The sequence below is a fragment of the Porites lutea genome, chromosome 4 (assembly GCF_958299795.1).
Source record: "Porites lutea chromosome 4, jaPorLute2.1, whole genome shotgun sequence".
Classification (NCBI taxonomy): Eukaryota; Metazoa; Cnidaria; class Anthozoa; order Scleractinia; family Poritidae; genus Porites; species Porites lutea.
Genome location: NC_133204.1, coordinates 35,210,417 through 35,235,695, shown reverse-complemented (window position 1 = coordinate 35,235,695; position 25,279 = coordinate 35,210,417). Strand labels below are relative to the sequence as shown.

The 25,279-nt window shown below is 39.0% G+C and overlaps 3 protein-coding genes across 3 annotated transcripts in view; 2 read left to right on the top strand and 1 right to left on the bottom strand.

Annotated features, from left to right (window-relative positions):
* LOC140934582 (uncharacterized) overlaps positions 1–25,279 on the bottom strand; it is a 466,993-nt gene that overhangs the window by 139,369 nt on the left and 302,345 nt on the right. The gene's annotated exons all lie outside the window — the stretch shown is intronic.
* Positions 9,635–14,991, top strand: LOC140933024 (uncharacterized). The gene is made up of 4 exons (XM_073382529.1): positions 9,635–10,315; positions 10,490–10,871; positions 11,796–13,917; positions 14,882–14,991. Exons 1-3 carry the CDS (start codon positions 9,635–9,637, stop codon positions 13,913–13,915), a joined length of 3,183 nt encoding a protein of 1,060 aa, XP_073238630.1. The 3' UTR covers positions 13,916–13,917; positions 14,882–14,991.
* On the top strand, positions 19,329–21,862 carry LOC140933023 (alpha-(1,3)-fucosyltransferase C-like). Its single transcript, XM_073382528.1, has 2 exons — positions 19,329–19,861; positions 21,207–21,862. The coding sequence occupies exons 1-2, from the start codon at positions 19,348–19,350 to the stop codon at positions 21,800–21,802; spliced, it is 1,110 nt and encodes a 369-aa protein (XP_073238629.1). The 5' UTR covers positions 19,329–19,347; the 3' UTR covers positions 21,803–21,862.

The window sequence follows — 25,279 nt, the reverse complement described above, 5'->3', positions numbered from 1 at the left end:
TTTAGATACACTTTAATAATTGTCTTCGTGAATGAAAATTGGTGTCTCTGTAAATGTTTTACCGAATTATATTTCTTTTATTGATTGTTAGCAGTCTCTCTTGCAATTTTAATCGCTTGTCCGTGGTGTTTGTTTTCATCGTTCATGAACATCGCTTGCAGGAGTACTTAGAAATGTCGCGCCTATCAAACGCTTTATAAGATTACACATCGTTATAACTGGAACCATTAATTAACAAAAAATAATGATAATAAATTCGTTATTATGTTGAAGCGTATCTCCATTAAAGTTCATTCAAACACTCGACCACACTGACATCTCGCACTAAAAATGAGAACCGGCTGGCCGTATGGGTGATTTTGGAAATTTTTTGAACGGTTGCGCTAAAAGCCCACGATTGATCGTCCTGAACATTGAAAAATTGTGAAATGCCGTACGCTGTCCGAGGTCTGTATGATAAAAAGTACTGTTTCACCTCAGATGTGATGTATAAAAAGTATTAAAGGTTGGTTTACACACCCTCAGATTTGTTGGCGTGAATTTGTAAAGTAAACCTGTCGAACGCAAAAAAAAGGGCGGCCTGATTTGTTTTCCAAGAATTTATTTTCGAGGCCTAATCTACTGTGATCAAGAGCCATTATGGCTCTTGAATGTGATAGAAGATGTTTGCTATTTTTTGGATGTACATACATGTATATTTAGGCTATCAACTCGATGTAAGATGTTTCACTCTAAAATAAGAATGTGCCCTTAAGTTAACTGATTTGTGGATTACAAGTTTATTGTTTGATTTAAAATATAAATTTATTAATGGGAGCTTCGCTTTTAGCCCTGGCTAAATCTATTTAGTATATACTAAAACAGTGGATAGTGTTTTTCGCGCGCTCTGATTGGCTACTCAATCAGTGAATATCCTGCACTATTCACTGATTCACCTCCAGTTCCTCCGAGCGAGCAACGCCAAACTCGCGTAAGTTGCGAGCAAAATGTCTTCTCGGTTTGCTGCCGTAAACAAACAAAGAAATTTCACAACTAATCAAGCAAGCTGTTTCCGAAATACACGAAGAAGGTGATGAAGTTCGGATTGGAAGTTTTAACAGGTAAAGCTTTGTCTTTTTGACACGAATTTATCGATAAAACCGGTGAAAAAGTTTTTGTTTACAAATGCAAATTAAGTTTAAGTCTTGCTTACTTTATTTAGTTGAGTTGTTCATAAATAAGCTTAAAACTAAATATAATAATCTATTTTTATAGAATGATTTTAAATACAAAAAGAATTCACAACTCCTTTTGAAGAAATTTCCCCGCAAGAGCTAAACAAATGCCTTCAAAAGTTTTAATTGTCGGCAAGAAAAAGCGACGGCCGCAGCCGCCCGGTCATTACGCGCCAAAATTGTAATCGTTGGCAACAGTATTTGAGTTAAAAATCGTCATTTTTGTGCTCAATTATCTCACTGTTTTAGTATATACTAAAACAATTATTCACCTCAGTGTCGGTGGCTAGTCTTGGATATTTACCTCACTGCTTCGCAGTTCGGTAAATATTCACGACTAGCCACCTCCACTTCGGTGAATAATTGTTATATATTATTTGTGGTGAGCTTGGTTATTACAACTCTCAACAACTATTATTACAATTTACGACAGAACACGTGTACCTAAATCATACAATATTATAGACGTAGTTGTTGTGGTTCAATTTTATCCTTGGTTTAAATTTCATTTTTCTTAGTTTCGTGGGTTGTAGTAATGTGTGATGATGAAATTGGAACTAAGGAAAACAAACATTTAACCAAGGCTAAAAGTCAGCCACAACTTTTTGGCGTCACTTGATCTAAAGTGGACATTTTTAATGTGCTTTCAGTGTCCCTGTGAAAGCGCTCCTTGTATGAACGGCGGACAATGTCTACCCAAATAAAAAACAAATACTTACCTCTTCAACTGTCAACCAGGATTTTGTGGAACTCACTGGGAGAAGTTAGATGTATACTGAATCATGTAGATTACAAATTCCGGAATAAAGGTAGATTATATAAGTTACTTTGTAAATGGCTAGTGAAAATAAACTAGATATTTTTGCACTGTAACTTCTGCAGTCTGTTAATATTATTATTAACCATTATCGTTTTCCACCCCGGCCCGTACTAAAAGCCTTAACCGCTTACAGACTATGTAAAGAATTCTTGTAAAGATTAAATATATTTGGAGAGAAATTTCGGAATCTAACTCTACGTGAAAGTGTTAAAGACCAGAGAGCTTCTGGATCAGCATATTGTTGATCAGATTTCAAAAACAAAGATCAATTCTATTTTATTTTCGAACGTTGACGTCAGGCAGTACATTTTCTTTCACGAACTAGCTTTCACCATTCCAGCGGAAATATCCATATCCCTAGGTACAGGTTTTCTTTCTATTCCTTATGAATAATAGATTTGAAGGCTAATTACCATAATCGGCAGAATGTTGATCAGCTTTTAAAAAGAAATTGTCCATTTGTTTCATTTTCTAACCCTGACGTCATGCTAGGCTATATCTATCCCTACTACAAGACTTACAAGCACTGGCTAAACCCACATAACTGTGCTTCCACGACTGGACTAGCTCTCACCACTCTGTTAGACAAATGCGAATGGCTCTGGTTTATTTTCCTTATGATTTTTTAAAGCCAAATGTTGATGTGCATTTAAAAAGCAATAATGAATTGCTTCATTTTCGAATGTTGACGTCATACCATATATTTCCTTTCTTGAAGCAAAGTTAAGCCACACCATATAACAGAGCCTCCGTAAACCAGCTTTCAACGCTCGGTGGACAGATCAGAATTCCTGTGAGTACAGATTTGTTTTTGATTCTTTAGAAATAATAGATTTTATAGCATAACTCTCTTTGTACCTATGCGATACTCAGTGACCGTCACTAACCGTTCATATTCTCAGAAATAGAAGAAGAAATAAGGATTCAAGACGCTAAAAGCATTTTTGATGTTCTTTTTTCTAGTTGTACTGTATATTCATCTGCTTTTGGATAAATAATGGAGAAATAGATATAACCATCGTCCTTTCAAGTTGATGCCAATAAAAATCACGAAAAATCATATCGGCGATTATTCTAGTTCGTTCGTTCGCGCGTTCTTTTGGGGAAAAAAATCAGAATGAAAGGAAATAACAGAACACTTCCTAACAGATTCGCTAACTGTACAACAATAAAGTCGCGTAACCTCTGCTTTCTCCTTAATGTATTAAAACTTGTTTTACGCCATCTTAAGTGTCATTTTAAGTTTAACAGTTGTGCATTCTAGGAGAAGCGGTGACTGCGATTCTTATCTGTTCGGTCACCGTAGGGCAAATTTGAATTTAAATTTATTGGGTTCTCTCACTTCCAATACGAAAACCGTAACAGCGCGGTTGATTGCTATTTAAAGTTTTACGAAAGCGAAGAAGTTTTCAACACCTCTTTCCGTCACTTTTCTCGAAACTGAAATTTTACTAGTCCTTCGTAAGAAGTACTTGCCAAATCTGGAGTCGAGTAATCTGTTAAAAAGGAGACTCACCTACAGAAAATCGCATATAGGGAAGTTAGTAGAAACACTCTCAAAAGTATAGATGGAAACAATCATCTGGAAATTTTTACTCTTCTTCTAGCTAAAGAAATGTCGAGGCAATATTCGCTTCTTCGAAAAGATGTTTTACAGACATTCAGTGGGTTCCTATGAAAGAATCATGCCGCGGAATGCCTTTTAACTCTGATGAATTTTTAGTGTCACAGAAACTGAAATAATGATTAAAAAACGCCAAACAAGCACGACATTCGTCATTAACTCTTTCATATTAGGGGTTTTCACGCGACCTCACCAAAATTCAAACTAAGAAACTATCGATTCTTCTGAGTTCTTCTACTTTCATGAGGTATTACAGTACCTAAACAACTGTATTTACACAAATTTTGGGTTCCAAATGGTTCTTCTTTTTGCGATAGAAGACGCTTGAATTTCCAGGCATTTGCGTGACGCGGCATTTGCCTGGCGGGCGGGAAAGCTCTTATGTGGGTTAAAAACTTAACTGATTTTTTGAGATTTTGCTATCTAAACATTGCTTGTCTTAGAATGAATATTACTTTAATGTTTATAAGTTCCTCAAGCTATGAATTCACGTATAAGTAGGAAAACTGAAAGACAGATGTTTCTGTTGGTTTCTGGCGGCCATATTTGTGTCCCACAAAGGGACAACAACATGGCGTCTCCATACAAAGTCTTATAAATTTGGGTAAAAGGTTTTTCCGAAAGTCTCGCATATGAATGTTATTATCGCACAGACCTGATTCTTGGCGAGGCTTTTTGTATATTTATCTTATTTCATTTTCCCGATTCTGGACTTTCCGTATTGACTGATTTGTATTTTTATTTTGATGGCGTGACAGTCAAAACCACAGAATAAAGATTTTCTCTTTAGGCGTTTTCTTCAGCTTCATGATTTTAGGCATCTTTATCGTAAAACGTTATGAATTGAACCCGAAAGAGTAACTCGAAGGAGCAGAGCCATGTCGATGACCTGTTTATAATCCTTCCACGTCTTGCATGCGTGCCATTTACTTTAGGGCACTGCGCATGAGTGCGGCAATAGGTTTCAAAGGGTAGCCGAGGTTACGTCATAACTGCCACTCATCCATGTAAATGGAAGGATAGGTTTTTCTAAGAGAACAACGAAATTACCCTTTTTCTCTATCCTTAGCTGTCCCTTATCAAGAAGTCTATTAACCCTTTGTAACTATTCTATATGTATATTTCAGGTCATATTCACCAGAGTAGTTTAGGGTATTGTTATAGCGAAGCGACGATCATGTTCTTTACTATCAAATCAAACGTGTCGCTAACTGATTGGGGATATTTAAATACGGAGAACAAAAACTTGCAGGCGATGAAATGATGTGATGTAATCAACTTGATTTATTTCTTGCCAGCGATCAATGATTCTCGTAAACTAAAAAACAAATACAACTAAATGAACTAACTTATAGGGGAAATCAAAATATAAACGAGTAGCGATCGAAACAAAAGAAGATAAAACATAATTGTGTACGAAAAGCTTAATGACAAAGTACAAGCTTGTGCATTTTGGGGGCGGAACCCCGCACATGAAGAATCTTATTGTTGCATGGAAAACACTTAACAAATACATCTGTTAACCTAAATAAAATGCTTTATATATTGACTTTCGATGAAGATAAAATTAGTAGAAAGGTAACTGAAATATCCATACTGTAGTAAATAACGAAATATGCGAAGTTGTTACGAAATGTACACATGTATGCCCACGAGGGGACAAATAAAGTACTAAATCAATAACCTGAAGACTAAATCAACAAAAATATCTACGAAAGGAAACGAAAATGGTTACTTACATATCTGACCCACACAGTAAACGTCCAAATAACGAAACGAAACTAAATGACACAAAAACTTATTCTTCTACTGTATTATGCGAGAAACGTGCAATCGACTGAAATAAGAGCTATCCAGGGGGAGTATTAGAAACAAAGCAATGACGTAAATGAAACACTGGAAATGAAATGAAACTAAAAATAATGAAAACTAAATGAGAAACTTAACAGGTATATACCGTAAAATTCCGACAATAAGCACCGGGGCTTATATTTTTCAAAGACCCTTTTTGAGGGGCTTATTTTTGGAGGGGCTTATCTACGAAGAGAAATTTGCGTTTCAAAATCGATTGGGCTAGCATTATAGTTAGAAGTAAATTTACCCTTTTTGCTTTGTTTTACTTTTTTATCTTTAGGGGGGAGGGTTACATTTAGCTACTTTTCTTCCTATACATTGGAACACTCGTACATTAGTTCTGGTTTTGTTGTTGTGTTGTTCTCTTGTTTTGTTTTGTTTTGTTTTTCAGATAACTCCCTGCACAATACTACCGATACATTGACATTTCATGAAACGTAGCGCCCACACCCTCTTAACATTTTTTTTCCTGTTTTTCAGATGCAAAAAAAATTAAGTTTTGGCAATTGTATTAAGAAGACAAGTTGACTCGATCCTCCATCTTAAAATTTCTGTTTTAAGGTAAGATATTTTCATCCGCCTGCATGCTTAGGTACATCACGTTGCATTCGTGAAAGAATGAACGGAATTTGGGTTAAATAGTGCTAGAATCGAATATTAGATAAAAAATGGGGGCGACCTGCTGATTTTTGCTTTCTAAGTTACTTAATCTTCCTTCGCTAGTGCTTTTAGCATTGATGACAGCGTGCAGGTCAAGCTTTCCTCCAGCACTATTCCTTGCGGGACAATACACCACAAGAAAAGCCTCTAACGCTCGTTCTTCATGGAACTGAGCATATATTTCGATATACACGAGATAACCACTTACAATGGTCTAGCAGTAGCTACCGTACCTGCATTATGCATGTATCTTAAGCGCCATGCCTACCCTTGCCGATACAGAGATTTTGTTTACCATTTTGCCAGACTGGTTCCTGAGATTTCTATCATAAATAACCACATAATGGACTTGTTTTATGGTCGGTGGCATCATCTGCTTACAAGGTACAATCATGATTTGCTATCCCCTCCCAAGCTTCGCCAGTATGGTGGTGCCATCCAACAGGCCTAATTGATTAGTGGGGAATCTGCTTGGCCCAATTGAGGGAAGACGCCATGACAGTTTCATGCTAGCTGCCTCCGGATTCTTGCAGGAACTGCAGAGGTTTTCCAACTGTCACGTAACTGGCCCTCCCTTCTGTGTGTAAGGTGACCCCGCCATCCGATACGTGCACACCTACAAAGGCCCTACGAAGGCGCAGTCCTGACCCCAGCTCAACAAGATTTTAACACCTTGAGCACAGTTCGCTCTTCCGTCGAGTGGATATTCGGGGATATTGTCGTTGAACTGCATCAGTCCAAAGGAAATTCAGCGCGTTTTTCGTTTTTGTAGACGTGTCCTCATCTGCACATGATGTGTTAAGGGTACTTGAGGTGGCTGACATTCTCTTCTTGTTCTGTTGTTTCTCTTTCAATTCTTCCTGTACCAGTTGCAATTTGCCTCTTTTACGATCCTCCTCGTCTCTGGGGTGCTGTCAACAGCGAAACAGTCTATCTAGGAAATTCAATAACAAATGGATTTTATCAAATCAGAGCATGCAACATTAAGTAAGAAAAATGTATAATTTTTGGATTAAATGCAGTCAATTCTAAGACTACAGTTAATTTCCTGTAAAATTTAGCTAAAATGTTATCCTTACCGCAGCACTTTTTATCATAATAGGGAAACCGCAAAGGTGTATATGGGCTTGTCTTTGATTTATTTGAACTGCAAACACCCCAATTCACCATTATTTTAGCTGTCCATTCATATAATGTAAACTCTTGCAATTCACCAGTTTGCTAACCTAGAATGTCAATGTGGCCTGCATAAATCAAAGGACAAGTAAATTCTGTTATCAATGAACCCTATCACACACCTAGCGATAGTTCATACATATCCATTGATTTGTTGTCGAGACTAATTTAATAGGAATACCCTGCCACTTTATAGCCACTTAAATCTGCTGCTCCTGCAGTCCTGCTGCATTCAGAAGTCTAGCCAATATGTTTTGATGCAATCATATTTGGCTTTGACTTTAATGCACATAACACTAGGAATTTTGGCACAGGGGCACCTTCTGTACCTAATAGCAATCCCCCTACACTGGGATATGAGGGATCCTTCACTGCCATGCCCTCTTATGCTGCACAACAGTAATAGCTTGTCAAACCAACACTTTGGCTAAATATCCCCGTTACAGTTACGTCCCCCGTCAAAGTTCTATTAGTATATACACATTCAGTGATCTTGGTGATTTAAGCAATCTGATTGGTTCGCTATCTCGGACTATTCAACAATATTCACCTCCTAGCGAGTGGATAATGTGTGAGCTAGGTTTTTTTCCCATTCTTTTAGAGAACGATCTTTTAAAAGTCGACAAAATCCTAAAAGCAAGAAAAGACTTCGAAGGATTCAAAACAGCGTTTCTCCTTTTACTTTAACTGAGTTTTGTGGTCGATGGATTGTTTACAACTCCTGTTTATTCGCGTAGAAGAGGCCGTTTCGTGAACTTCCTAACAAGAAAAATTTGGCCCAAAAATCGAAGTTTATTTATGACAAACAAATTTGAAAGCAAATGTTTGCAGAAATTCTACGTTTCAAGTAAATAGGACAAAGAATGCTACATGAAGACGACGTCTTACCTTGAGGAACCGAGCTGCCATTTTTTCAGCACTTCATGCGAAGAACGACACAACAAACCTTTCGGCAATAAACTTGGCGAGTCAACATAAAACAACAAAGCTCTTCTTTTCTTCTCAGGTAAGGAAACAATTCAAACTTTAAACAGTCCCATTAAAGCCATTACGCTGTGATAAGCTTGTGAATTGCCATGTTTGAAAATTCTAAACTTTCCCGTGATTTGATCTGTCAATCAAATCGTACTCTTTAATGGTTTCCTCTCTGATTTTGTTGAGATCACATCGCGTGTATATACTAAAACAATTATTCTTTTCAATCTCGGTGAATAGTGGCTTTAGGAATATTTACCTCGCCGCTTTCGCGGCCCGGTATATATACAGTCACTATTCACCTCGATTTCAAAGAATAATTGTTCAATATGTAAATTTATGAAGATAAACAATAGGAGTATGGTAAATCAAAGAGTGCTTAAAAAATCTAAAAAGGCAAAGGAAACGGAGGAGCTAAACATCCTTGTTTACGTTTCACACAAGCCTGTTGAATTGATATCCACGCCGATCAGTATCAAACATCTCATTGAATAGAAAATATTCTTCGAAAAGCAGAGTAATACAATTCACTCCGGTCACCACCGGAGGCTGAAATCGACTGTTCTACATATCGTTGCTCCGATGTTAGAAATGTGCATTCCAGAGAACGATCTTTTGTTCATCAATCAGAAATAGTACAGAACAGGACATCAAGGAAACATACCTCCTCCACACTCGCCTCTCTCGTGTCATCTTCCACTGACTCTGCCATTTTCTTCCAGGTGCTCCTGTACTGCGCATGTGTGCCATCTGGCCATTGTTCGTGAAGTAACGTGAGCTTGCAAGTAAGTTATGTGCGATCGCAAGTTAGTAAGTTGCGATGAGAAAATGCATGTGACCCTTGTGGGCCACCGTACCTTCACGAACTATAGACATACATACGTAGTTTTAAACATTCAAATATCATTTTGATACATGGAAACTCTACTGATTTAAGTGCCAATCCAGCTTAATTTTTCCAACCCAGGTCAACTAAATCTTTTGTAAATGTGTTTTCCTGGGTAAGTCTATGTAACAAAGAACAGAATGGGTCATGGAATCACAGCTAAGATAGCGTCAGCTTATCTTTACACTTCTAAATAAAAATATACCTGACCCAATCACAGATTTGTCAATGTAATAGAAAAAAATATTTATTTTGAGGGGAAATTACTTTTTTCCAAGCCATTACTAAAACCTATGGGATATCGATTATAACGTTTGTGACTCGCTTCTTTCATTTTAAAGTCATAGTGTTTATAACTCTACTTCTTAAAAACAATTTGGTAATGTTTCTAGTCTTTTTTTACCTATCTTTCAGAGAAGACCCTCATGGACAAAGTTCCAAAAGAGATTTTCCCCGGCATGATTGCGGCAGATTTCCTTTGGAACACTAAACGAGTTGTCCAGGCTGTCATGCTGTGGAGCGAGTGTTTAATACTCGTAAACAACAAAGACTTAGAGAAAGAAAATGACCATGCCAGAAAAGTTAGTATAGCGCTCTACAAAAGGGTGTTTTATGGGTATGCTGCTATTACGAATCTTTCACCAGCGATAGAATCTGGCGAAAAACTTTTAGTCCTACTTCGTAATTGTAAGAGAAAAAAAGAAGAAGGTGAGACAGCCTTTATGCTAGCAACATTGTACTACCGAAAACGTGAATACAACGAAGCAGAAGCATTCCTCAAAAGAGCACTTACCATCAAGACAGAAATTGGTGACAAAGACGGAGAAGCGTCATGCTACATAAACCTGGGAGCTGTCTTTCAATCTGTTCGAGAATATGCCGAGGCTGAAGAATATCTTCATAAAGCACTTACCATCAAGATAGAAATTGGCAACAAACACGGAGAAGCGTTATGTTACTTAAACCTGGGAGCCGTCTCTCAATCCGTCGGAGAATATGACAAGGCTGAAAAATATCTTCGTAAAGCACTTACCATCACGACAGAAATTGCTGACAGACATGGAGAAGCGACATGCTACGGAACCCTAGGAGCTGTCTTTCAATCTGTCGGAGAATATGCCAAGGCTGAAGAATGTCTTCATAAAGCACTTACCATCAGGGCAGATATTGGCGACAAAGACGGAGAAGCTTCATGCTACGGAAACCTAGGAAGGGTGTTTCAATCTGTCGGAAAATATGCTAAGGCTGAAGAATATCTTCATAAAGCACTTACCATCAAGATAGAAATTGGCGACAAACACGGAGCAGCGTCATGTTACGTAAACCTGGGAGCCTTCTCTCAATTTGTCGGAGAATACACCAAGGCTGAAGAATATCTTCATAAAGCACTTACCATCAGCACAGAAATTAGCGACAAACACGGAGAAGCGTCATGCTACATAAGCCTGGGAGCCGTCTCTCAATCTGTCGGAGAATATCCTAAGGCTGAAAAATATCTTCGTAAAGCACTTGCCATCACGACAGAAATTGCTGACAGACATGGAGAAGCGACATGCTACGGAACCCTAGGAGCTGTCTTTCAATCTGTTGGAGAATATGCCAAGGCTGAACAATGCTTTCATAAAGCACTTACCATCAACGCAGAAATTGGCGACAAAGACGGTAAAGCTTCATGCTACGGATACCTAGGAAGGGTGTTTCAATCTGTCGGAAAATATGCTAAGGCTGAAGAATATCTTCATAAAGCACTTACCATCAAGATAGAAATTGGCGACAAACACGGAGAAGCGTCATGTTACGTAAACCTGGGAGCCTTCTCTCAATCTGTCAGAGAATACGCCAAGGCTGAAGAATATCTTCATAAAGCACTTACCATCAGCACAGAAATTAGCGACAAACACGGAGAGGCGTCATGCTACATAAACCTGGGAGCCTTCTCTCAATCGGTCGGAGAATATGACAAGGCTGAAAAATATCTTCGTAAAGCACTTACCATCACGACAGAAATTGCTGACAGACATGGAGAAGCGACATGCTACGGAACCCTGGGAGCTGTCTTTCGATCTGTCGGAGAATATGCCAAGGCTGAACAATGTCTTCATAAAGCACTTACCATCAAGGCAGATATTGGCGACAAAGACGGAGAAGCTTCATGCTACGGAAACCTAGGAAGGGTGTTTCAATCTGTCGGAAAATATGCTAAGGCTGAAGATTATCTTCATAAAGCACTTACCATCAAGATAGAAATTGGCGACAAACACGGAGAAGCGTCATGTTACGTAAACCTGGGAGCCTTCTCTCAATCTGTCAGAGAATACGCCAAGGCTGAAGAATATCTTCATAAAGCACTTACCATCAGCACAGAAATTAGCGACAAACACGGAGAGGCGTCATGCTACATAAACCTGGGAGCCGTCTATCAATCTGTCGGAGAATATGACAAGGCTGAAGAATATCTTCATAAAGCACTTACCATCAAGACAGAAACTGGCGACAAAGACGGACAAGCGACATGCTACATAAACATGGCAGCCGTCTCTCAATCTGTCGGAGAATATGCCAAGGCTGAAGAACATCTTCATAAAGCACTTACCATCAAGACAGAAACTGGCGACAAAGACGGACAAGCGACATGCTACATAAACTTGGCTGCCGTCTCTCAATCTGTCGGAGAATATACGAAGGCTGAAGAACATCTTCATAAAGCACTTACCATCAAGACGGAAACTGGCGACAAAGACGGACAAGCGACATGCTACATAAACTTGGCAGCCGTCTCTCAATCTGTCGGAGAACATGCCAAGGCTGAAGAATATCTTCATAAAGCACTTACCATCAAGACAGAAACTGGCGACAAAGACGGACAAGCGACATACTACATAAACTTGGGAGCCCTCTTTCAATCTGTCGGAGAATATGCCAAGGCTGAAGAACATCTTCATAAAGCACTTACCATCAAGACAGAAACTGGCGACAAAGACGGACAAGCGATATGCTACAGAAACTTGGGAGCCGTCTCTCAATCTGTCGGAGAGTATGCCAAGGCTGAAGAATATCTTCATAAAGCACTTAACATCAAGACAGAAACTGGCGACAAAGACGGCCAAGCGACATGCTACATAAACCTAGGAAAAGCCAACGTCCTAACTGGTGAATGGGCGAAGGCTCAAAAATATTTCCAGAATGCTCTTCAAATTAGCAGGGGGATTGGAAACATAGATTTACAATATCACGCTTTTATTTTTCTTCATTTTTGTGTTTTATCATTAAAAGGAAACGCATCTGAAGCCTTATCCAATCTCTTTGCAAGTATTCAAATTTGCGAAAAAATGCTTAGTTGTCTAGGAAACAAAGATCGCCGCAAGATATCATTTTTTGACAACCACGCCTATCCCTATCGGTTGTTTACTTCATTGAGTTGTTCTTGTGGGAAACCCTATGAAGCTTTACACGTTGCTGAACTTGGACGTGCCAAAGCTCTAGCAGATCTTATGTCAAATCGGTACTCCATTGAAAAAGAGTTATCCATCAATACACAATCGTTTGTTGGCATTCAGGAAGTAATCATTGAGAAAAATGGCAACAGCACCTGCCTATACATCGCCTACCACTCTGATGATATATTTTTGTGGATTTTGAAACAAAGCAAACCGGTAGCTTTCCGAAGAACGAAACTTTGTGAAAGCTATGGTAGCAAAGACGTCAAAATCTCTGTGGATGACCTCTTCTCTTCACACGCCAACCAACTTACAAACGAATCAAATCTGGAAGATAGTCTCTCATCCTTGCGTCTTTCTTTAGATGAGGAAGAAGAAAACACAGACCCTGAACCGCCAACACTTTTTCAGGTTTACAACATGTTGATTGCTCCCGTAAGTGACTTGCTAGAAGGATCTGAAATCATTGTTGTTCCTGATCGCTGCTTCTTCCAAGTTCCCTTTGCAGCGTTACATGATGCTGAAAGTAACCGCTATTTATCAGATTCTTTCAGGATACGCATTGTCCCTTCTCTGACGACTCTTAGGCTCATTCTGGACAGTCCAGCGGACTCACACAGCGAAACTGGTGCATTGATTGTGGGTGGGCCAAGTGTGACGAATGTGTATTACAAGGGAGAGTTATGGTATCTCTGTCCATTGCCTATCGCGAAAGCGGAAGCAGAGATGATTGCAAGACTACTACCTGAATCTCACCTTTTAATAGGAGAGCAAGCAACAAAGCAGGCAGTTCTTCAAAGAATACCCTCAGCGAGTCTCGTGCATTTCTCTGCTCATGGTCATGCCGAAAGAGGAGAAATTGCTCTTACGCCCCCTAACTCCACAATAGGGATTCCACATGAAGCAGACTACTTACTGTCAATGACCGACATTTCACAAGTTAGACTGTCAGCCAAACTGGTGGTCCTTAGCTGTTCTCATTCCGCACGTGGGCAGATCAATACAGAAGGCGTTGTTGGAATCGCTCGAGCATTCTTAGGATCAGGTGCACGCTCAGTGTTGGTGGCACTGTGGGCCTTAGAAGACAGAGCAACACAGCAGTTTATGAGAAGATTCTACGAAAACCTTGTCCAAGGAGAAAGTGCAAGTGAATGTCTTCACCGGGCCATGAAGTGGATGCGGAATAACGGTTTCCCTGAAGTGAGGCAGTGGGCACCTTTCATGCTGATTGGGGATGACGTTTCATTTCAGTTTGATGAAGAAAAGTGAAGGTAATTGCTCTCTGATAATTAGGGCCATAGGAAGTCTGCCAGGTCTTTTTGTATTGCAGTTCTATCAACTTCGGTACATTTGGTTCTTTTAAGTACTAAATAAAAAACATTATTTACCCTTAAAAGCCACACTATTGACTACACCTGAAGTCAGCTTTTACTACGACTGAGGTGAAATATCAGTCAACCGCTTTTTAACATCAAAGATACTAACCACCACAATTATTCGTCCAGACTTCTGTATTTTATCAGTCAAAATTATAACCCATGCATGTGGGGCTTTGCATTTGAAAACTGAAAAAACACCAAAGCCCCGTATCCCTACAGTAACACAATGATTTTTTAAAAGTCTTTTCTCTGTTTCCTGATATATGAGGCACAAACAATTGAATATTCTTTTATTTGCTACCGCTCAATATGAACGTGAGGGTTTGTTGACAAACTGTTTTCTTTCTTAATATAATGGGATGTGAATTCCAGATATGAAACTAAAACAAACAGCGAAGGTAGTTTTTTGTTAGATATAAAGATAATCGGAATAAAAATGTTATGGCGGAGATCTAGATCTGGGAATTGATCGAAAACACTGAAAACTACAAATTGTAGACTGTGTATGGAGTCTTGACTGAAACTAGAGGGCTTTTCGCGGACACTAACTGAAGTACAGCAGTACACTGGTTCTTAACTTGGACCGAAGAGGGACGACCGAGATTCCAAAGGTCACTAAGGCAAAAAGGTTCAAACCTATTTTAGCTGTGCACCCTGCTTTTCATTTATGATGCCAATAACTGGAAAGTTTTAGCTGTGTAAACTTAAATAAGTAGACCTCTTCCGTCACGATAAAGCCGGAGGATCCCTCTTCCATGTGGAATGAACCTAAATGCCACTTACCCCAGCTGGAGTCTTTTGAAATAAATACATGTGCTGTACTAATTTTTTTGTGTCTTATACATTACTGTCGCAGGTATTGCACTAACGACACACCAGGGAATAACGAAACAGCCTTTCCGCAGAATTCCAATGAGGTAGCCTATAGCGGAAAATGTAGAGAGTTAATCTCTGCAGCATACGAACATATTCCAGACTTGAAGAATTAAAAGAGAACTGACTTGCTTAATCCATGCCAGCTGTTCATCTTTGCTGGCTTAAGTATTTTTCTCGCTGTTTTTAATTTTTGTTTGTGTGTGTCTGTGTAGGTACCCTGAGTACTCTAATCTCTAAAACGTCTTGTAAAAGTGTCGGACAATGATAGAACTGCATGTAATCGCTACCCGAATAACATCAGGATTAGATAACTTTCCTATCTATTTACGTAAATTGTTAACTTCCTTAATTAGTCCCTAATTAAGGCTACAACTAAAAAGTATTTTTCATTTAAAAGGGATTCTTAATCGCAAATTGAAGTTTGATTACAATGCAAACAGCATTGCAAGGTTTATAGTTTAGTAGAATTGTATATATTTTAGAGCCAATCGTTTTGTGAACATAGAAGTAGTAGTTTTGCAACCTTGCATTATGAAATAAGGTTTGACGACTAAATTAAGTCAACTAAAAGCCTAGTGAAAATAACTAGTCCAAACTCCAAACTAGCCATCACAGTTGTAAACTAAAGGTTCATTGTATAATGTTCATGCCTGAGCATAGCCTAGTATCTTAGTATAGAAGAGTAGTACTTGCTTTAAGTATCCAACTAAAATGCAAAGATTTGGTGGTCCAGTTTTCAGTAGTGCTTTGAGTAGGAAAACTAATTTCTAATTTACTAGGTCGCACATGGAGCAGAGGTTTTATTATAATGTGTATTTATTATTCATTCAAAATATTTCCCCAATTCTGATTGGCTAAAAGCACACGCATAATTCACCATAACCAGTTACTGATGACCAAATTTGGAAGAATTTTGTGTTTAACGAGGAAATGACGTCATAAATGCAGCCTTCTACAGGTTAATGCACCGTTAACTGAGGAGACCTGGGAACGAGATTGAGTTGTTTCCGTTGTGAAAACTAAAAAGGCGGACGCTTTACTCGTTTCAAGAGTAAGAACTACAGCTGGAACTAGGCGAAATAATGGCTAAAAACAGCAAAAACAGCAAGAAAACAACTCGGAGGGCGACATCTGCTATTTGGAGAATATTTGCGGAGCTGAACAAACCTAAGCGTACACTATCGAAGATAAACTTAACATCGATGCAGGTAAGCTTGTTGTGGCTATGTTTTTAAACTACGAATTATTTTGAATGAATAATAAAGCAATTAATGAATTCGGCTTTCAGCCTCATTCATTAATTGCTAAATGTGTAATGTCACCAGGTTTTTAACGATAAAGCGTATTGGAGATAGCAAATTCAAGGACGAAACTTTTTTGAGCCTTTCGTTGTTAAGACCTCCAGTGTTTATCCTTAATTATCTATTTGCTCTTTAACAAAAAATATTTCCTACAATATCAGAGAGATTTAGAATCACATTCACGTCACATTCAATTTTTACGTGACCAGGGCGTGACCAGTCTTAAAAAATAAACAAATAAAAGAAGTTGTTGTGAACTCGCTTAAACGAGTCCATGTGTTTCGGATCGAATTGAAATTTGGAAAGGTTGGGTTTTGGAGATAGGGGAAAACCGTAGCACCAAGAGAAAAACCTCTCGGTAAGGCAGAGAAGCAACAACAAACCTAACCTTTCATATACCTGAAGCATGAAAAAGGTACCCCTTTCGGTCGGGGCCTTCCCATAAATGATACTATAGGGAGTACCCCCCACCCCCCAGAAGGGAAGGGACGCTAGTGCCACTGTGCCACTCTTGCTCATTTTTGGTCACAAGCCGATTCACTTGTTGCATTTGTTCTACTTGTTGTATCTACAGAAAAACAGTTAGTAGTTTCATGTCGATCAGTTTAATCCACAACAATTATTTTCAAGGTTTGTACCTGTTTATTTCCTGATTCAAGGAAATGTCACCTTGGGTCTAATGTTTGCCGTTTGCCCTAAACGCGACTCTAAATCTCTCTATTTTCCTCTCAACGACCACTAAAATCCATAAATTTCGGAATCGTTGAGTTACGTTGCGACGGCAAAGTCGAAACATCAGGTTCAAGTATTACGATTACTCAAGTTACTGAGAGAATTGTCCTTACGGGTAAACCTGGCATGAATGTCTTTATTTTTTAGTAGTAACGATAAACATTAAGTAATGGTCCAGCTAAGAAGTAGGCAGAAAAACAATAGCCCGCGGCAATAGCGTCAGTTATTTTTCAGGCGCTAATTTCTCTAATCAAATTAAATCTGAATGCTCTGATTGGTCAATACAGCGAAAAGCGCGAAATTTGAATTTTAAAGTTGAATTAAGATAGCTTAAGACTCATTCGAACAACTTTTTATTTCGTCTATTGCTTTGCTATGTTGAAAAATATAACATATCTAAAATTTAAAAGATTTCTATGCGCCAAACCCGAGGAAGTTAAAGTGATATGAAATTACACGAAGATGAGCACAGTGTTACATCAATCAGCGACGTTGGGAACAACATTTACGTCGGCTCTCACAAAAGAAATGTCAAAACCATGATCGTAAACAGCAACAATTCACTCTCACGTGGCGAATCTGGCGAACGCGCCAATGTCGCGCGTTCATATTCGGCCACAGAATATTCAGAACAACAACAAGTACACAAAATCAAATCTAAATGTTATCTAAATGTTCTGCTTTTGGAAAAAAAGATGATGTTGCCCAGATAGAAAAAATTCCTGCATGTTCGGATAATTGGGTTTCAGAAAAAGCTCTCCTACAGTTTATCTGTTTTCAAGGTTTTGATATTACTCTATAAAAATCCTTCTTACAATCTCTCTCGTCCTTGGAAAAAATAAAGGCAAGCTACAGTCATGCTCGCTAGATCTTCCGTACCAAGAGAAACTCAAACACCAGTGACAGCTATTTATGATACCTAAGCGGCTTCCGTGTCGGTATTCTCGGTCTCAGAACTCAAAGGTACAAAATGCAAACGTGTCGCAAATTTCAATTCGCTCATTTTAACTTAAGGTCCACGGCGAACGTCCATTTCGCTTGATGAAGCAGCCTAGAGAGAAAAAAGATGGAATGAGAGATGGGTAAAGATACACGGAATATGGAAGTTTCGAAAAGGGCAAACACATGAATAACACATAATGCGCGCGGAGGTGCGAAAATTTATTGAATTCAGCTTACCTCAAGCTCAAGTGTCCTACATCTCTTCGAGAAATAAATTCATCCTTGTAAAAACAACAAATCTTTCGCTTTCTCCTTTTATGCCCAGCTGTACTCCAATTTCTAGTGCCACAATTATTCCGATCTGCTCCTGATCCGGCCTGACAACGAAAACAACTATGCCGGACCCAAATTTCCACATGGCGACTCGGCATGTCGAGGACGGCAGCAAACCATGTTTAAGAGCATTTTGACGATCACTCCGATGATAAAATACAGTAAATTTGAGATAAATATTCAATAAAGAAAAAATGCAGATTTTTCGCGAAGAAATTGACAAGATTTCTTCGGGTAAAAGACAAATTTCCTAACATCTCAAGTGTCACCTTAAGATGGGGTCACAACAAGGTCGCGCGTGTGTTGCACGTTTTCGGCTCTAACTTTTGATTGGCGCATAGAACAATGCTGAAACTTGGCCGTGAGGTATAAGACAGGGGAATGGGGAAAATAAAGCTAAAAAAAGGTGTTTTTGTCACGTTTCTGACTATTTTTTTGGCGATTTTTGGATTTCGGCCAATCAGAACGCTTGATTTAATTGAAATTAATGATTAAAAGTTAGCACCTTTTAATCACTTTTGCCGTTCGCCTGCCTACCTCTTACACGGACCATTACTTAAATTTGAAATAAAGAGAAAGCTTAGCAACATGTTTCAAAATGGTGTTAGCCGTAGACGTGATTCTAAATCTCTAGACGCCTGCGTTGGCATCGAAGTTCTCCTAGGAACCAGTGAGGACAGGCCTGGTATCAGTTCTTTTCGGCCCGTTCCAACGTTCCTGCTTTACTTCCTAAAATTCCGAGCTAATCCTTTTTTCAACTACCATTAGTGCAATCAAAGTAATCACAGTCATTAAGGATCACTCGATCTGTCTTTAGTACTAAGAATCTTAAAAAAAAAATAACCGAAATTATTTGCTTTTTCCTTCGTAGTTTACAGTCTCGAGATGAAACCAGAAAATTAAAAACATTGATGGTACCTGCCCCTCCAAAAAAATCAACAAGAAACCGTAAACGTAAAGAATGAACTGTTTTCTTTTTCAAAACCGTTTTCAAGCATTCTTCTTTTATCACAGAAAAGACTGAGGTGGACGAGAATTCGACGGAGAGGTTTAGTGTGAGAAATTCATCTTTAATTCTTGTTGATTCGAATTTTTATCAGAGTCTGCAATAAGGATCTCCTAATTTTGCTTCTGGAAAATGATTGCGGTTCGACGAATGAAGATCGTCATAAATACTGTGCTTATGCTCACAGTATCATTTGCCACTTTCTACATTTTAACAGTTATCATTCCATTATTGAGTGGGATTTTAAAGCTAGCAGATACTTCCCAAAAGCGAAAAGTAATTTTATTTTACACCACAGTCTTTGGAGCAAAACCATCGACAATATGGCCGACAACCTCTCTTGACACCTGCGAAGTTCCCTGTCGTATTTCTGACGACAAAAGCTCATTACTTCAGAGTGACGCTGTGATTTTTCATGGAAGAGATATGCCAGAAACAATGCCTACGCGGCGAACTACCAATCAGCGATGGGTTTATTTCATACAAGAAAATCCACATTACACCTCACCAGAACCCCTAAAGTATAACGGAATGTTTAATTGGACAATGACGTACAAGCGCTCATCAGATGTGTGGGCTCCTTACGGCACCTACAGAACAGTTGAAAATAACGACTTGCGTAGGAGTTATTTTTCTTCTGGGGCAGGTTATTTTCTTTTCGTTTTCTTATTGGTAGCAGGTGTTGCCAAAATATTAGAGAGCTTAAGCAAAGAGGTTTTGTTTACGATGCCACGCACATCGATAGTAAGTGGACTTTTTTCATTATTGGGCAGTGGTTTTGCCCAAATTTTTGGATAAATCGTCTGAAAATTTAGCGATAGAAATTTAAAGTGTCATGGCATGTAATTAAAAAACCTTACTTCCGGCCGATTTGCGTCACTCAAAAAACGCTTTTGCTTGAGCCGTCCCCATTGATATACCTTTCGTTGTTGGAAATAATTTTCTCCGTTAAGCTTTTGCCAAAAAACGAGAAGCAAGTCTTTAATTCAATAGGCCTTTTTCAAAAATACCGTACTACTCTTTGTCTTCCCTTCAAAAGTTTGCATAAGTATTGTTTCAATTTCCTTTGGGATGATTGCAAACTTTTGGAAGGAAAACAAAGAGTATTATGGTATTTTAGAAAAAGGCCGATGCCTTTGTCCTTTTCTTCCATAAGTCTCTCGAAATATGCCTCTTTCATTTTCGCAAGATTATAATTTTAATTATAAGTGACCACGAAAGTCGGTAATAATAAGGATAGGCAGTCTGGGTGAGACTCGAGGTCGATTTATTTCCGGGGACAACCATGTATATTATACAGCGGATAGTTTTAGGCAAACCAGTCTAAAAAAGACTGATTCCCCGTTTCATCTGCTCTAGACAAGAAAACCTTTTTTCGCCTAAGATCAGAATGTACGTGCAAAAAGGAGCAAACACTTAGCGACACCTCTACTGACCTCCTCTTTAGGGCCTCCTTATTTAAGATTACGCCGATTCGGAAACTCTTGGAAAAAACAATCAAGCGGACGGCGTGCGTGTGTGTGTTTGAACACCACATCCGTATAGTGTAGATTGCCCTTGAGGTATCGGTGATGCTTTTTGATTTTCATTATAGTCATCACTGCGCTCTAAATCATTGGTTTAATTATTTGATAAATATCATGTCTTTTCAAAGTCAGCTCAAAGAAACGGAAGCTGAAGATAATATATTATTTTTTATTTCAAAACAATTCGAAATCTACTTTTCTTATTACAGTGAAATCTCGATTAACGAACCCCGATATAACGAAGTCCTTGGTATAACAAATGATTTTCTTTACTCCAGTGATAGAACCTTGATATGACAATACCTCGTTATAGCGAACAAATGTTGCCAGTCCATTGGCCCTTCGTTACAACGAGGTTCCCTGTAATAAATTCATTCTACAGCCTCTGGCACTACCGTTGGGCTGCCTGTGAAATTTTTGACGGTATTTTTAAATATTTAAAAATTTACTTATTGTTATTAACAGACGGAGACTTTGCAGCTAAAAAGACCAGACTGGCGGCCTGGGCCTCCAGTCATTGTTCGTCGACGGGTTTTCTCCGAGAACAGTACGTGGAAAAGCTTCAACTCTACATTCCAGTTGACGTATTTGGTAACTGCAATCCCAGAGGACCTCGCTGCCCACGTGGAAGCAACATGTGTAACGCTCTATTGAAGAAGTACAAGTTTTACTTGGCATTTGAAAACGCTTTCTGCGAGGATTACATCACAGAAAAGTATTGGGAGCAAGCTCTAGAACATGACATGATTCCCGTTGTTATGGGAGGAGCGGATTATGATGAACTAGTCGTTCCAAAATCATACATAAATGTACTGGATTTTTCCTCGGTTGAGAGCCTAGCATCTTATTTGAAAACGTTGGATGCAAACAGCACCGCATACAACGAATATTTTTACTGGAAGAAACAATACGAGGTTCTCTCCACCACACCTTGGTGCAGATTGTGTGAAATGTTACACAATCAGTCTTTACCAAACAAGGTGTACTGGGATTTCGGCAGCTTCTGGGGCGTGAAAGAGAATTGTATGCGATTTTCGAATAAGATTAAAGATCAGATTTGATCCATCGTCACTCAAACAGGTAGTTTAGAAAGTGAGCTTACCACAGTTTAAAGAAACCGGGGAAACAGGGTGCGATAGAGAGCACTCGCCTCACACAAATGTGGCCAAATTTTTGCCCAAATTTTCGGACAAATCTTCTCAATATTGGTGATGTTACACGAGCCTAAACGTGACGCCATTTCTGTTCAAGTGGGCGGTTGCTCGAGGACAAAGCATAACACTCGTCTGTTCCGAACAATTTCCAATTCATCTTAAATCAGGTATATTTGTTTGTCGAGACAGGCCTCTTTTACTTTCTAGGTATTTAATATCATTCAGTCGGAAGTACCTGCTAGTTTTGGACAGGGGTATATCAAACGAATATCAACCAGGGCTGTCATTAAGAGGCGGGGACCGTGGATTCCCCCTGCTACTATGAACGTGGCCCCTGACTACTTTCATAGAAAAATAGAAGAAAAATAGAAAAAAAGAAATCTCTAGCTGTTTGATTCCCCGCCTACTTGATGTATTTCCCTGGGAACTGGAAATCTTAGTGACAACCCTGGGTATCAACTCTCGTAGGATTTCACATGAATATGATGGCTCGATATCCTTGTAAGCAATATTTGAACTAATAACAGAAACAGGAACTCCTAACTCCTAAAAGTGAGACGTACAATCGTCGTCCCGAGAGAAATTGAAAACAATGTTTAGGGAAACGAAGAGTATTGATCACTACAGAAAATACTATATATAATGCATAAATACCATGCATAAGCATTGTTTTCAGTTCCTCTTGGGGCCATTTTAACGCCCAAGAGGAACTGAAAACAATGCTTATGCAAAATTTTGGAGTGACTAACAAAGAGTATTATGGTATGTTCTGGCCTTTTTTTGTAGTGGTCGATTAAGGCATTTTTCATGTTTTAGGGACTTTACCTCAGGGCTTCACGGTCAATTCATTTCGGTGACGTATCCATCTCGGGCTACGCATGAGCATTGTTGCAGAGGCAAAGATGGTTAATACGAGACCCAAACGCTTGTACTCGATTAAAAATATTCCAAGCTACAGATGCTTTCCATTCGCCATGTTTCCGATAAGACACCTTGTTTGCCCCCTCATAATTTTGTATAACCAATATCTTTACTTTTTTCTTGAGGTGACTGTAATAATTACACACGAAAAATTAAAAACAAAGGTCTTGCAAACTTCTTGGGGGCAAACAAGGTGTTTTATGGGAGATGTGTAAAAGGTGAATGGGTAGTCTGGTATGATGTGACAAAGATCTTGAGTATTGTAGGCCAGCCAGGATTACGGATGCTACAGCGGATTAAATGCCTGAACAAGCAATATGTTAAGTTAGTGGCATTATTGTTATTACAGAATACAGTCGATGAAGCATATTTTGTTTTTGTTGTGGATTAGTTCAATATTAATTGTGAATTTTGGAGAGCCAAGTCGGAAACTTGCTAATTTATTAGCACAATTTAGATAACAACGGATCGTTCCTTCAATGACAACTGAACTATTTTATTGTTTTACATTTAAGAATCATCATAAATTGATTAATGTTATAGCGAGTCAAGACCACTGCATAAAAAGATTCAGGCATTTTCAAACATTAAGTCTTGATCTCGCCAGTCCACAAAACGCTAAAACGATGGAAGTACAATAGCCTCTCTTACAGAGCATGCGCATTCTCGTCCATCCACACGAAAACGGGAAGCCAGCGTTGTAAAAAATCTCCTCTCTGGGGACCGTTGTTGTGCCTTGAAAAGGCATTTACGAGTGAACGGAAGGCTAAAACGAAGAAAAAAATCTCCGTTTTCAAATTTATCCGGATACGTGTGGGCGGTGCCTAAGACATGCGCATCTACAGTGCTTACATAATTGTTTCAAATAATTTATAAGTGATTGGCCATTACTACATGTGAGTTTCACCAAGAAACCTCCTGGCGACTTCACAAGTGATAGGATTACTTGTCAGTGGCTCTCGAACCTACCCTGGCTCCAGAGGTCCGTTCTCAAAATACCTAATATGAAATAAACCGTGCTTACGGTTTGATAAGGCTCCCGAGTTATTTTTTTCTCTCGGCGCTTCGGGCCTCGTTCACACGACTTCGCCGCGAACGATCAGTATCGGTAAGAAAAAAATATCCATTGGAACCCAGGGTATCTCGAACCGTTGTTTTAGCAACCGCTTGCTCCACAGACCTTTTAGGCCAGTTCACACCATGTGATTGTACTCTAAAACTGCGTCGATTTAATTAAACTTCCTTGAGAATGTCAAAAGACCTGAACTGAGCCGAGAAACAAGCCAAGCTAAAAAGGTAAAAATTCGAGCACAAATTACACAGTTTCTATTACCTGCTATTAAAACGTTCTATAGAGAACTACACACCTTATTGACCCTTGTAATGGGCTATTTACATCAAGGCGTCATTTCACTTAAACTTCCAGAAGAATTCGGTTCATAATCTTTGTCACATTCGAATACAGAAATCTCAGTATTGTTCTAAATCAATTTTGGCCCTAATTTGTACAAGAAAACAAAATCACGAGGTATTTCAGGAGTAGTATAAAAATGACGTCATCAAGAAAATGGCCTACTAGCATATTCATCGTGATGTCAAGGTACCCATTTTTGTATTTTTTAAAAAAGGGGGCACAGTCTGAATTAAGAAAACTGGTAGAGCTGGTTAGTGAATCAGAACAAAACGTCTACGCAAGTTTCAGCTCTCTTCAAGTAATAATCGACCTATCAAAAACTGCCGTCTTGCATTAGGGACCTTACGAAACTAAGACGGCGACAAAAACGGGAAAGTCTAAAACACAATAGTTTTTTAATGAGCAAAACAACACCTCTGCACGTGCATCTCGCGTTTTTTTACATTTGCTTGCCGCCCCCTGCACAACTACGAATATGAAACGACCAAACTTTTGAGTTGCCTTGAGGAGGAAAACGGCAAGGTGATAAACTGTCTCTAAACTCTCACGCACTCCCCTCTCTTCAGGTCCAACCTAACTGGGCGACTCGGTATCAGGACGGAAAAAATTTCGAAGGACGAAACAAGTCTATTTTTCATCGACGTTTTCATTGGCGTCGCCGTTGTCGGATCGTAAGGTCCCTAGTGCGTTTACGCAACAGGACGACAGGAAGAAGACGACGGTAAAAACCTTTGTGAGTGACAAACCTGAGAGAGCCATTACGTGCGTGTTTTGTCGTGATCTTCACTTAACATTAACGATTTCTGGTCTTTTCAAACGGATCTGTTTAAAGGAAGGTAAGTTTGGCGGAAAGTGTTTTCAAACCAAATTATTGTCACGTTTGCCACATAAGGTTTGCTGTCTTCTTTTCTCTTCCGTCCTATTGCGGAAGTTCACTATTGATATATTCTTTGTCAGTTATATTCTGAGGTTGAAAATGGACGGAGTTATATCAACCTCAAATTTTCAGACAAGCTAATTTTGTTATAATCTTTCGATGTTCAGAATAG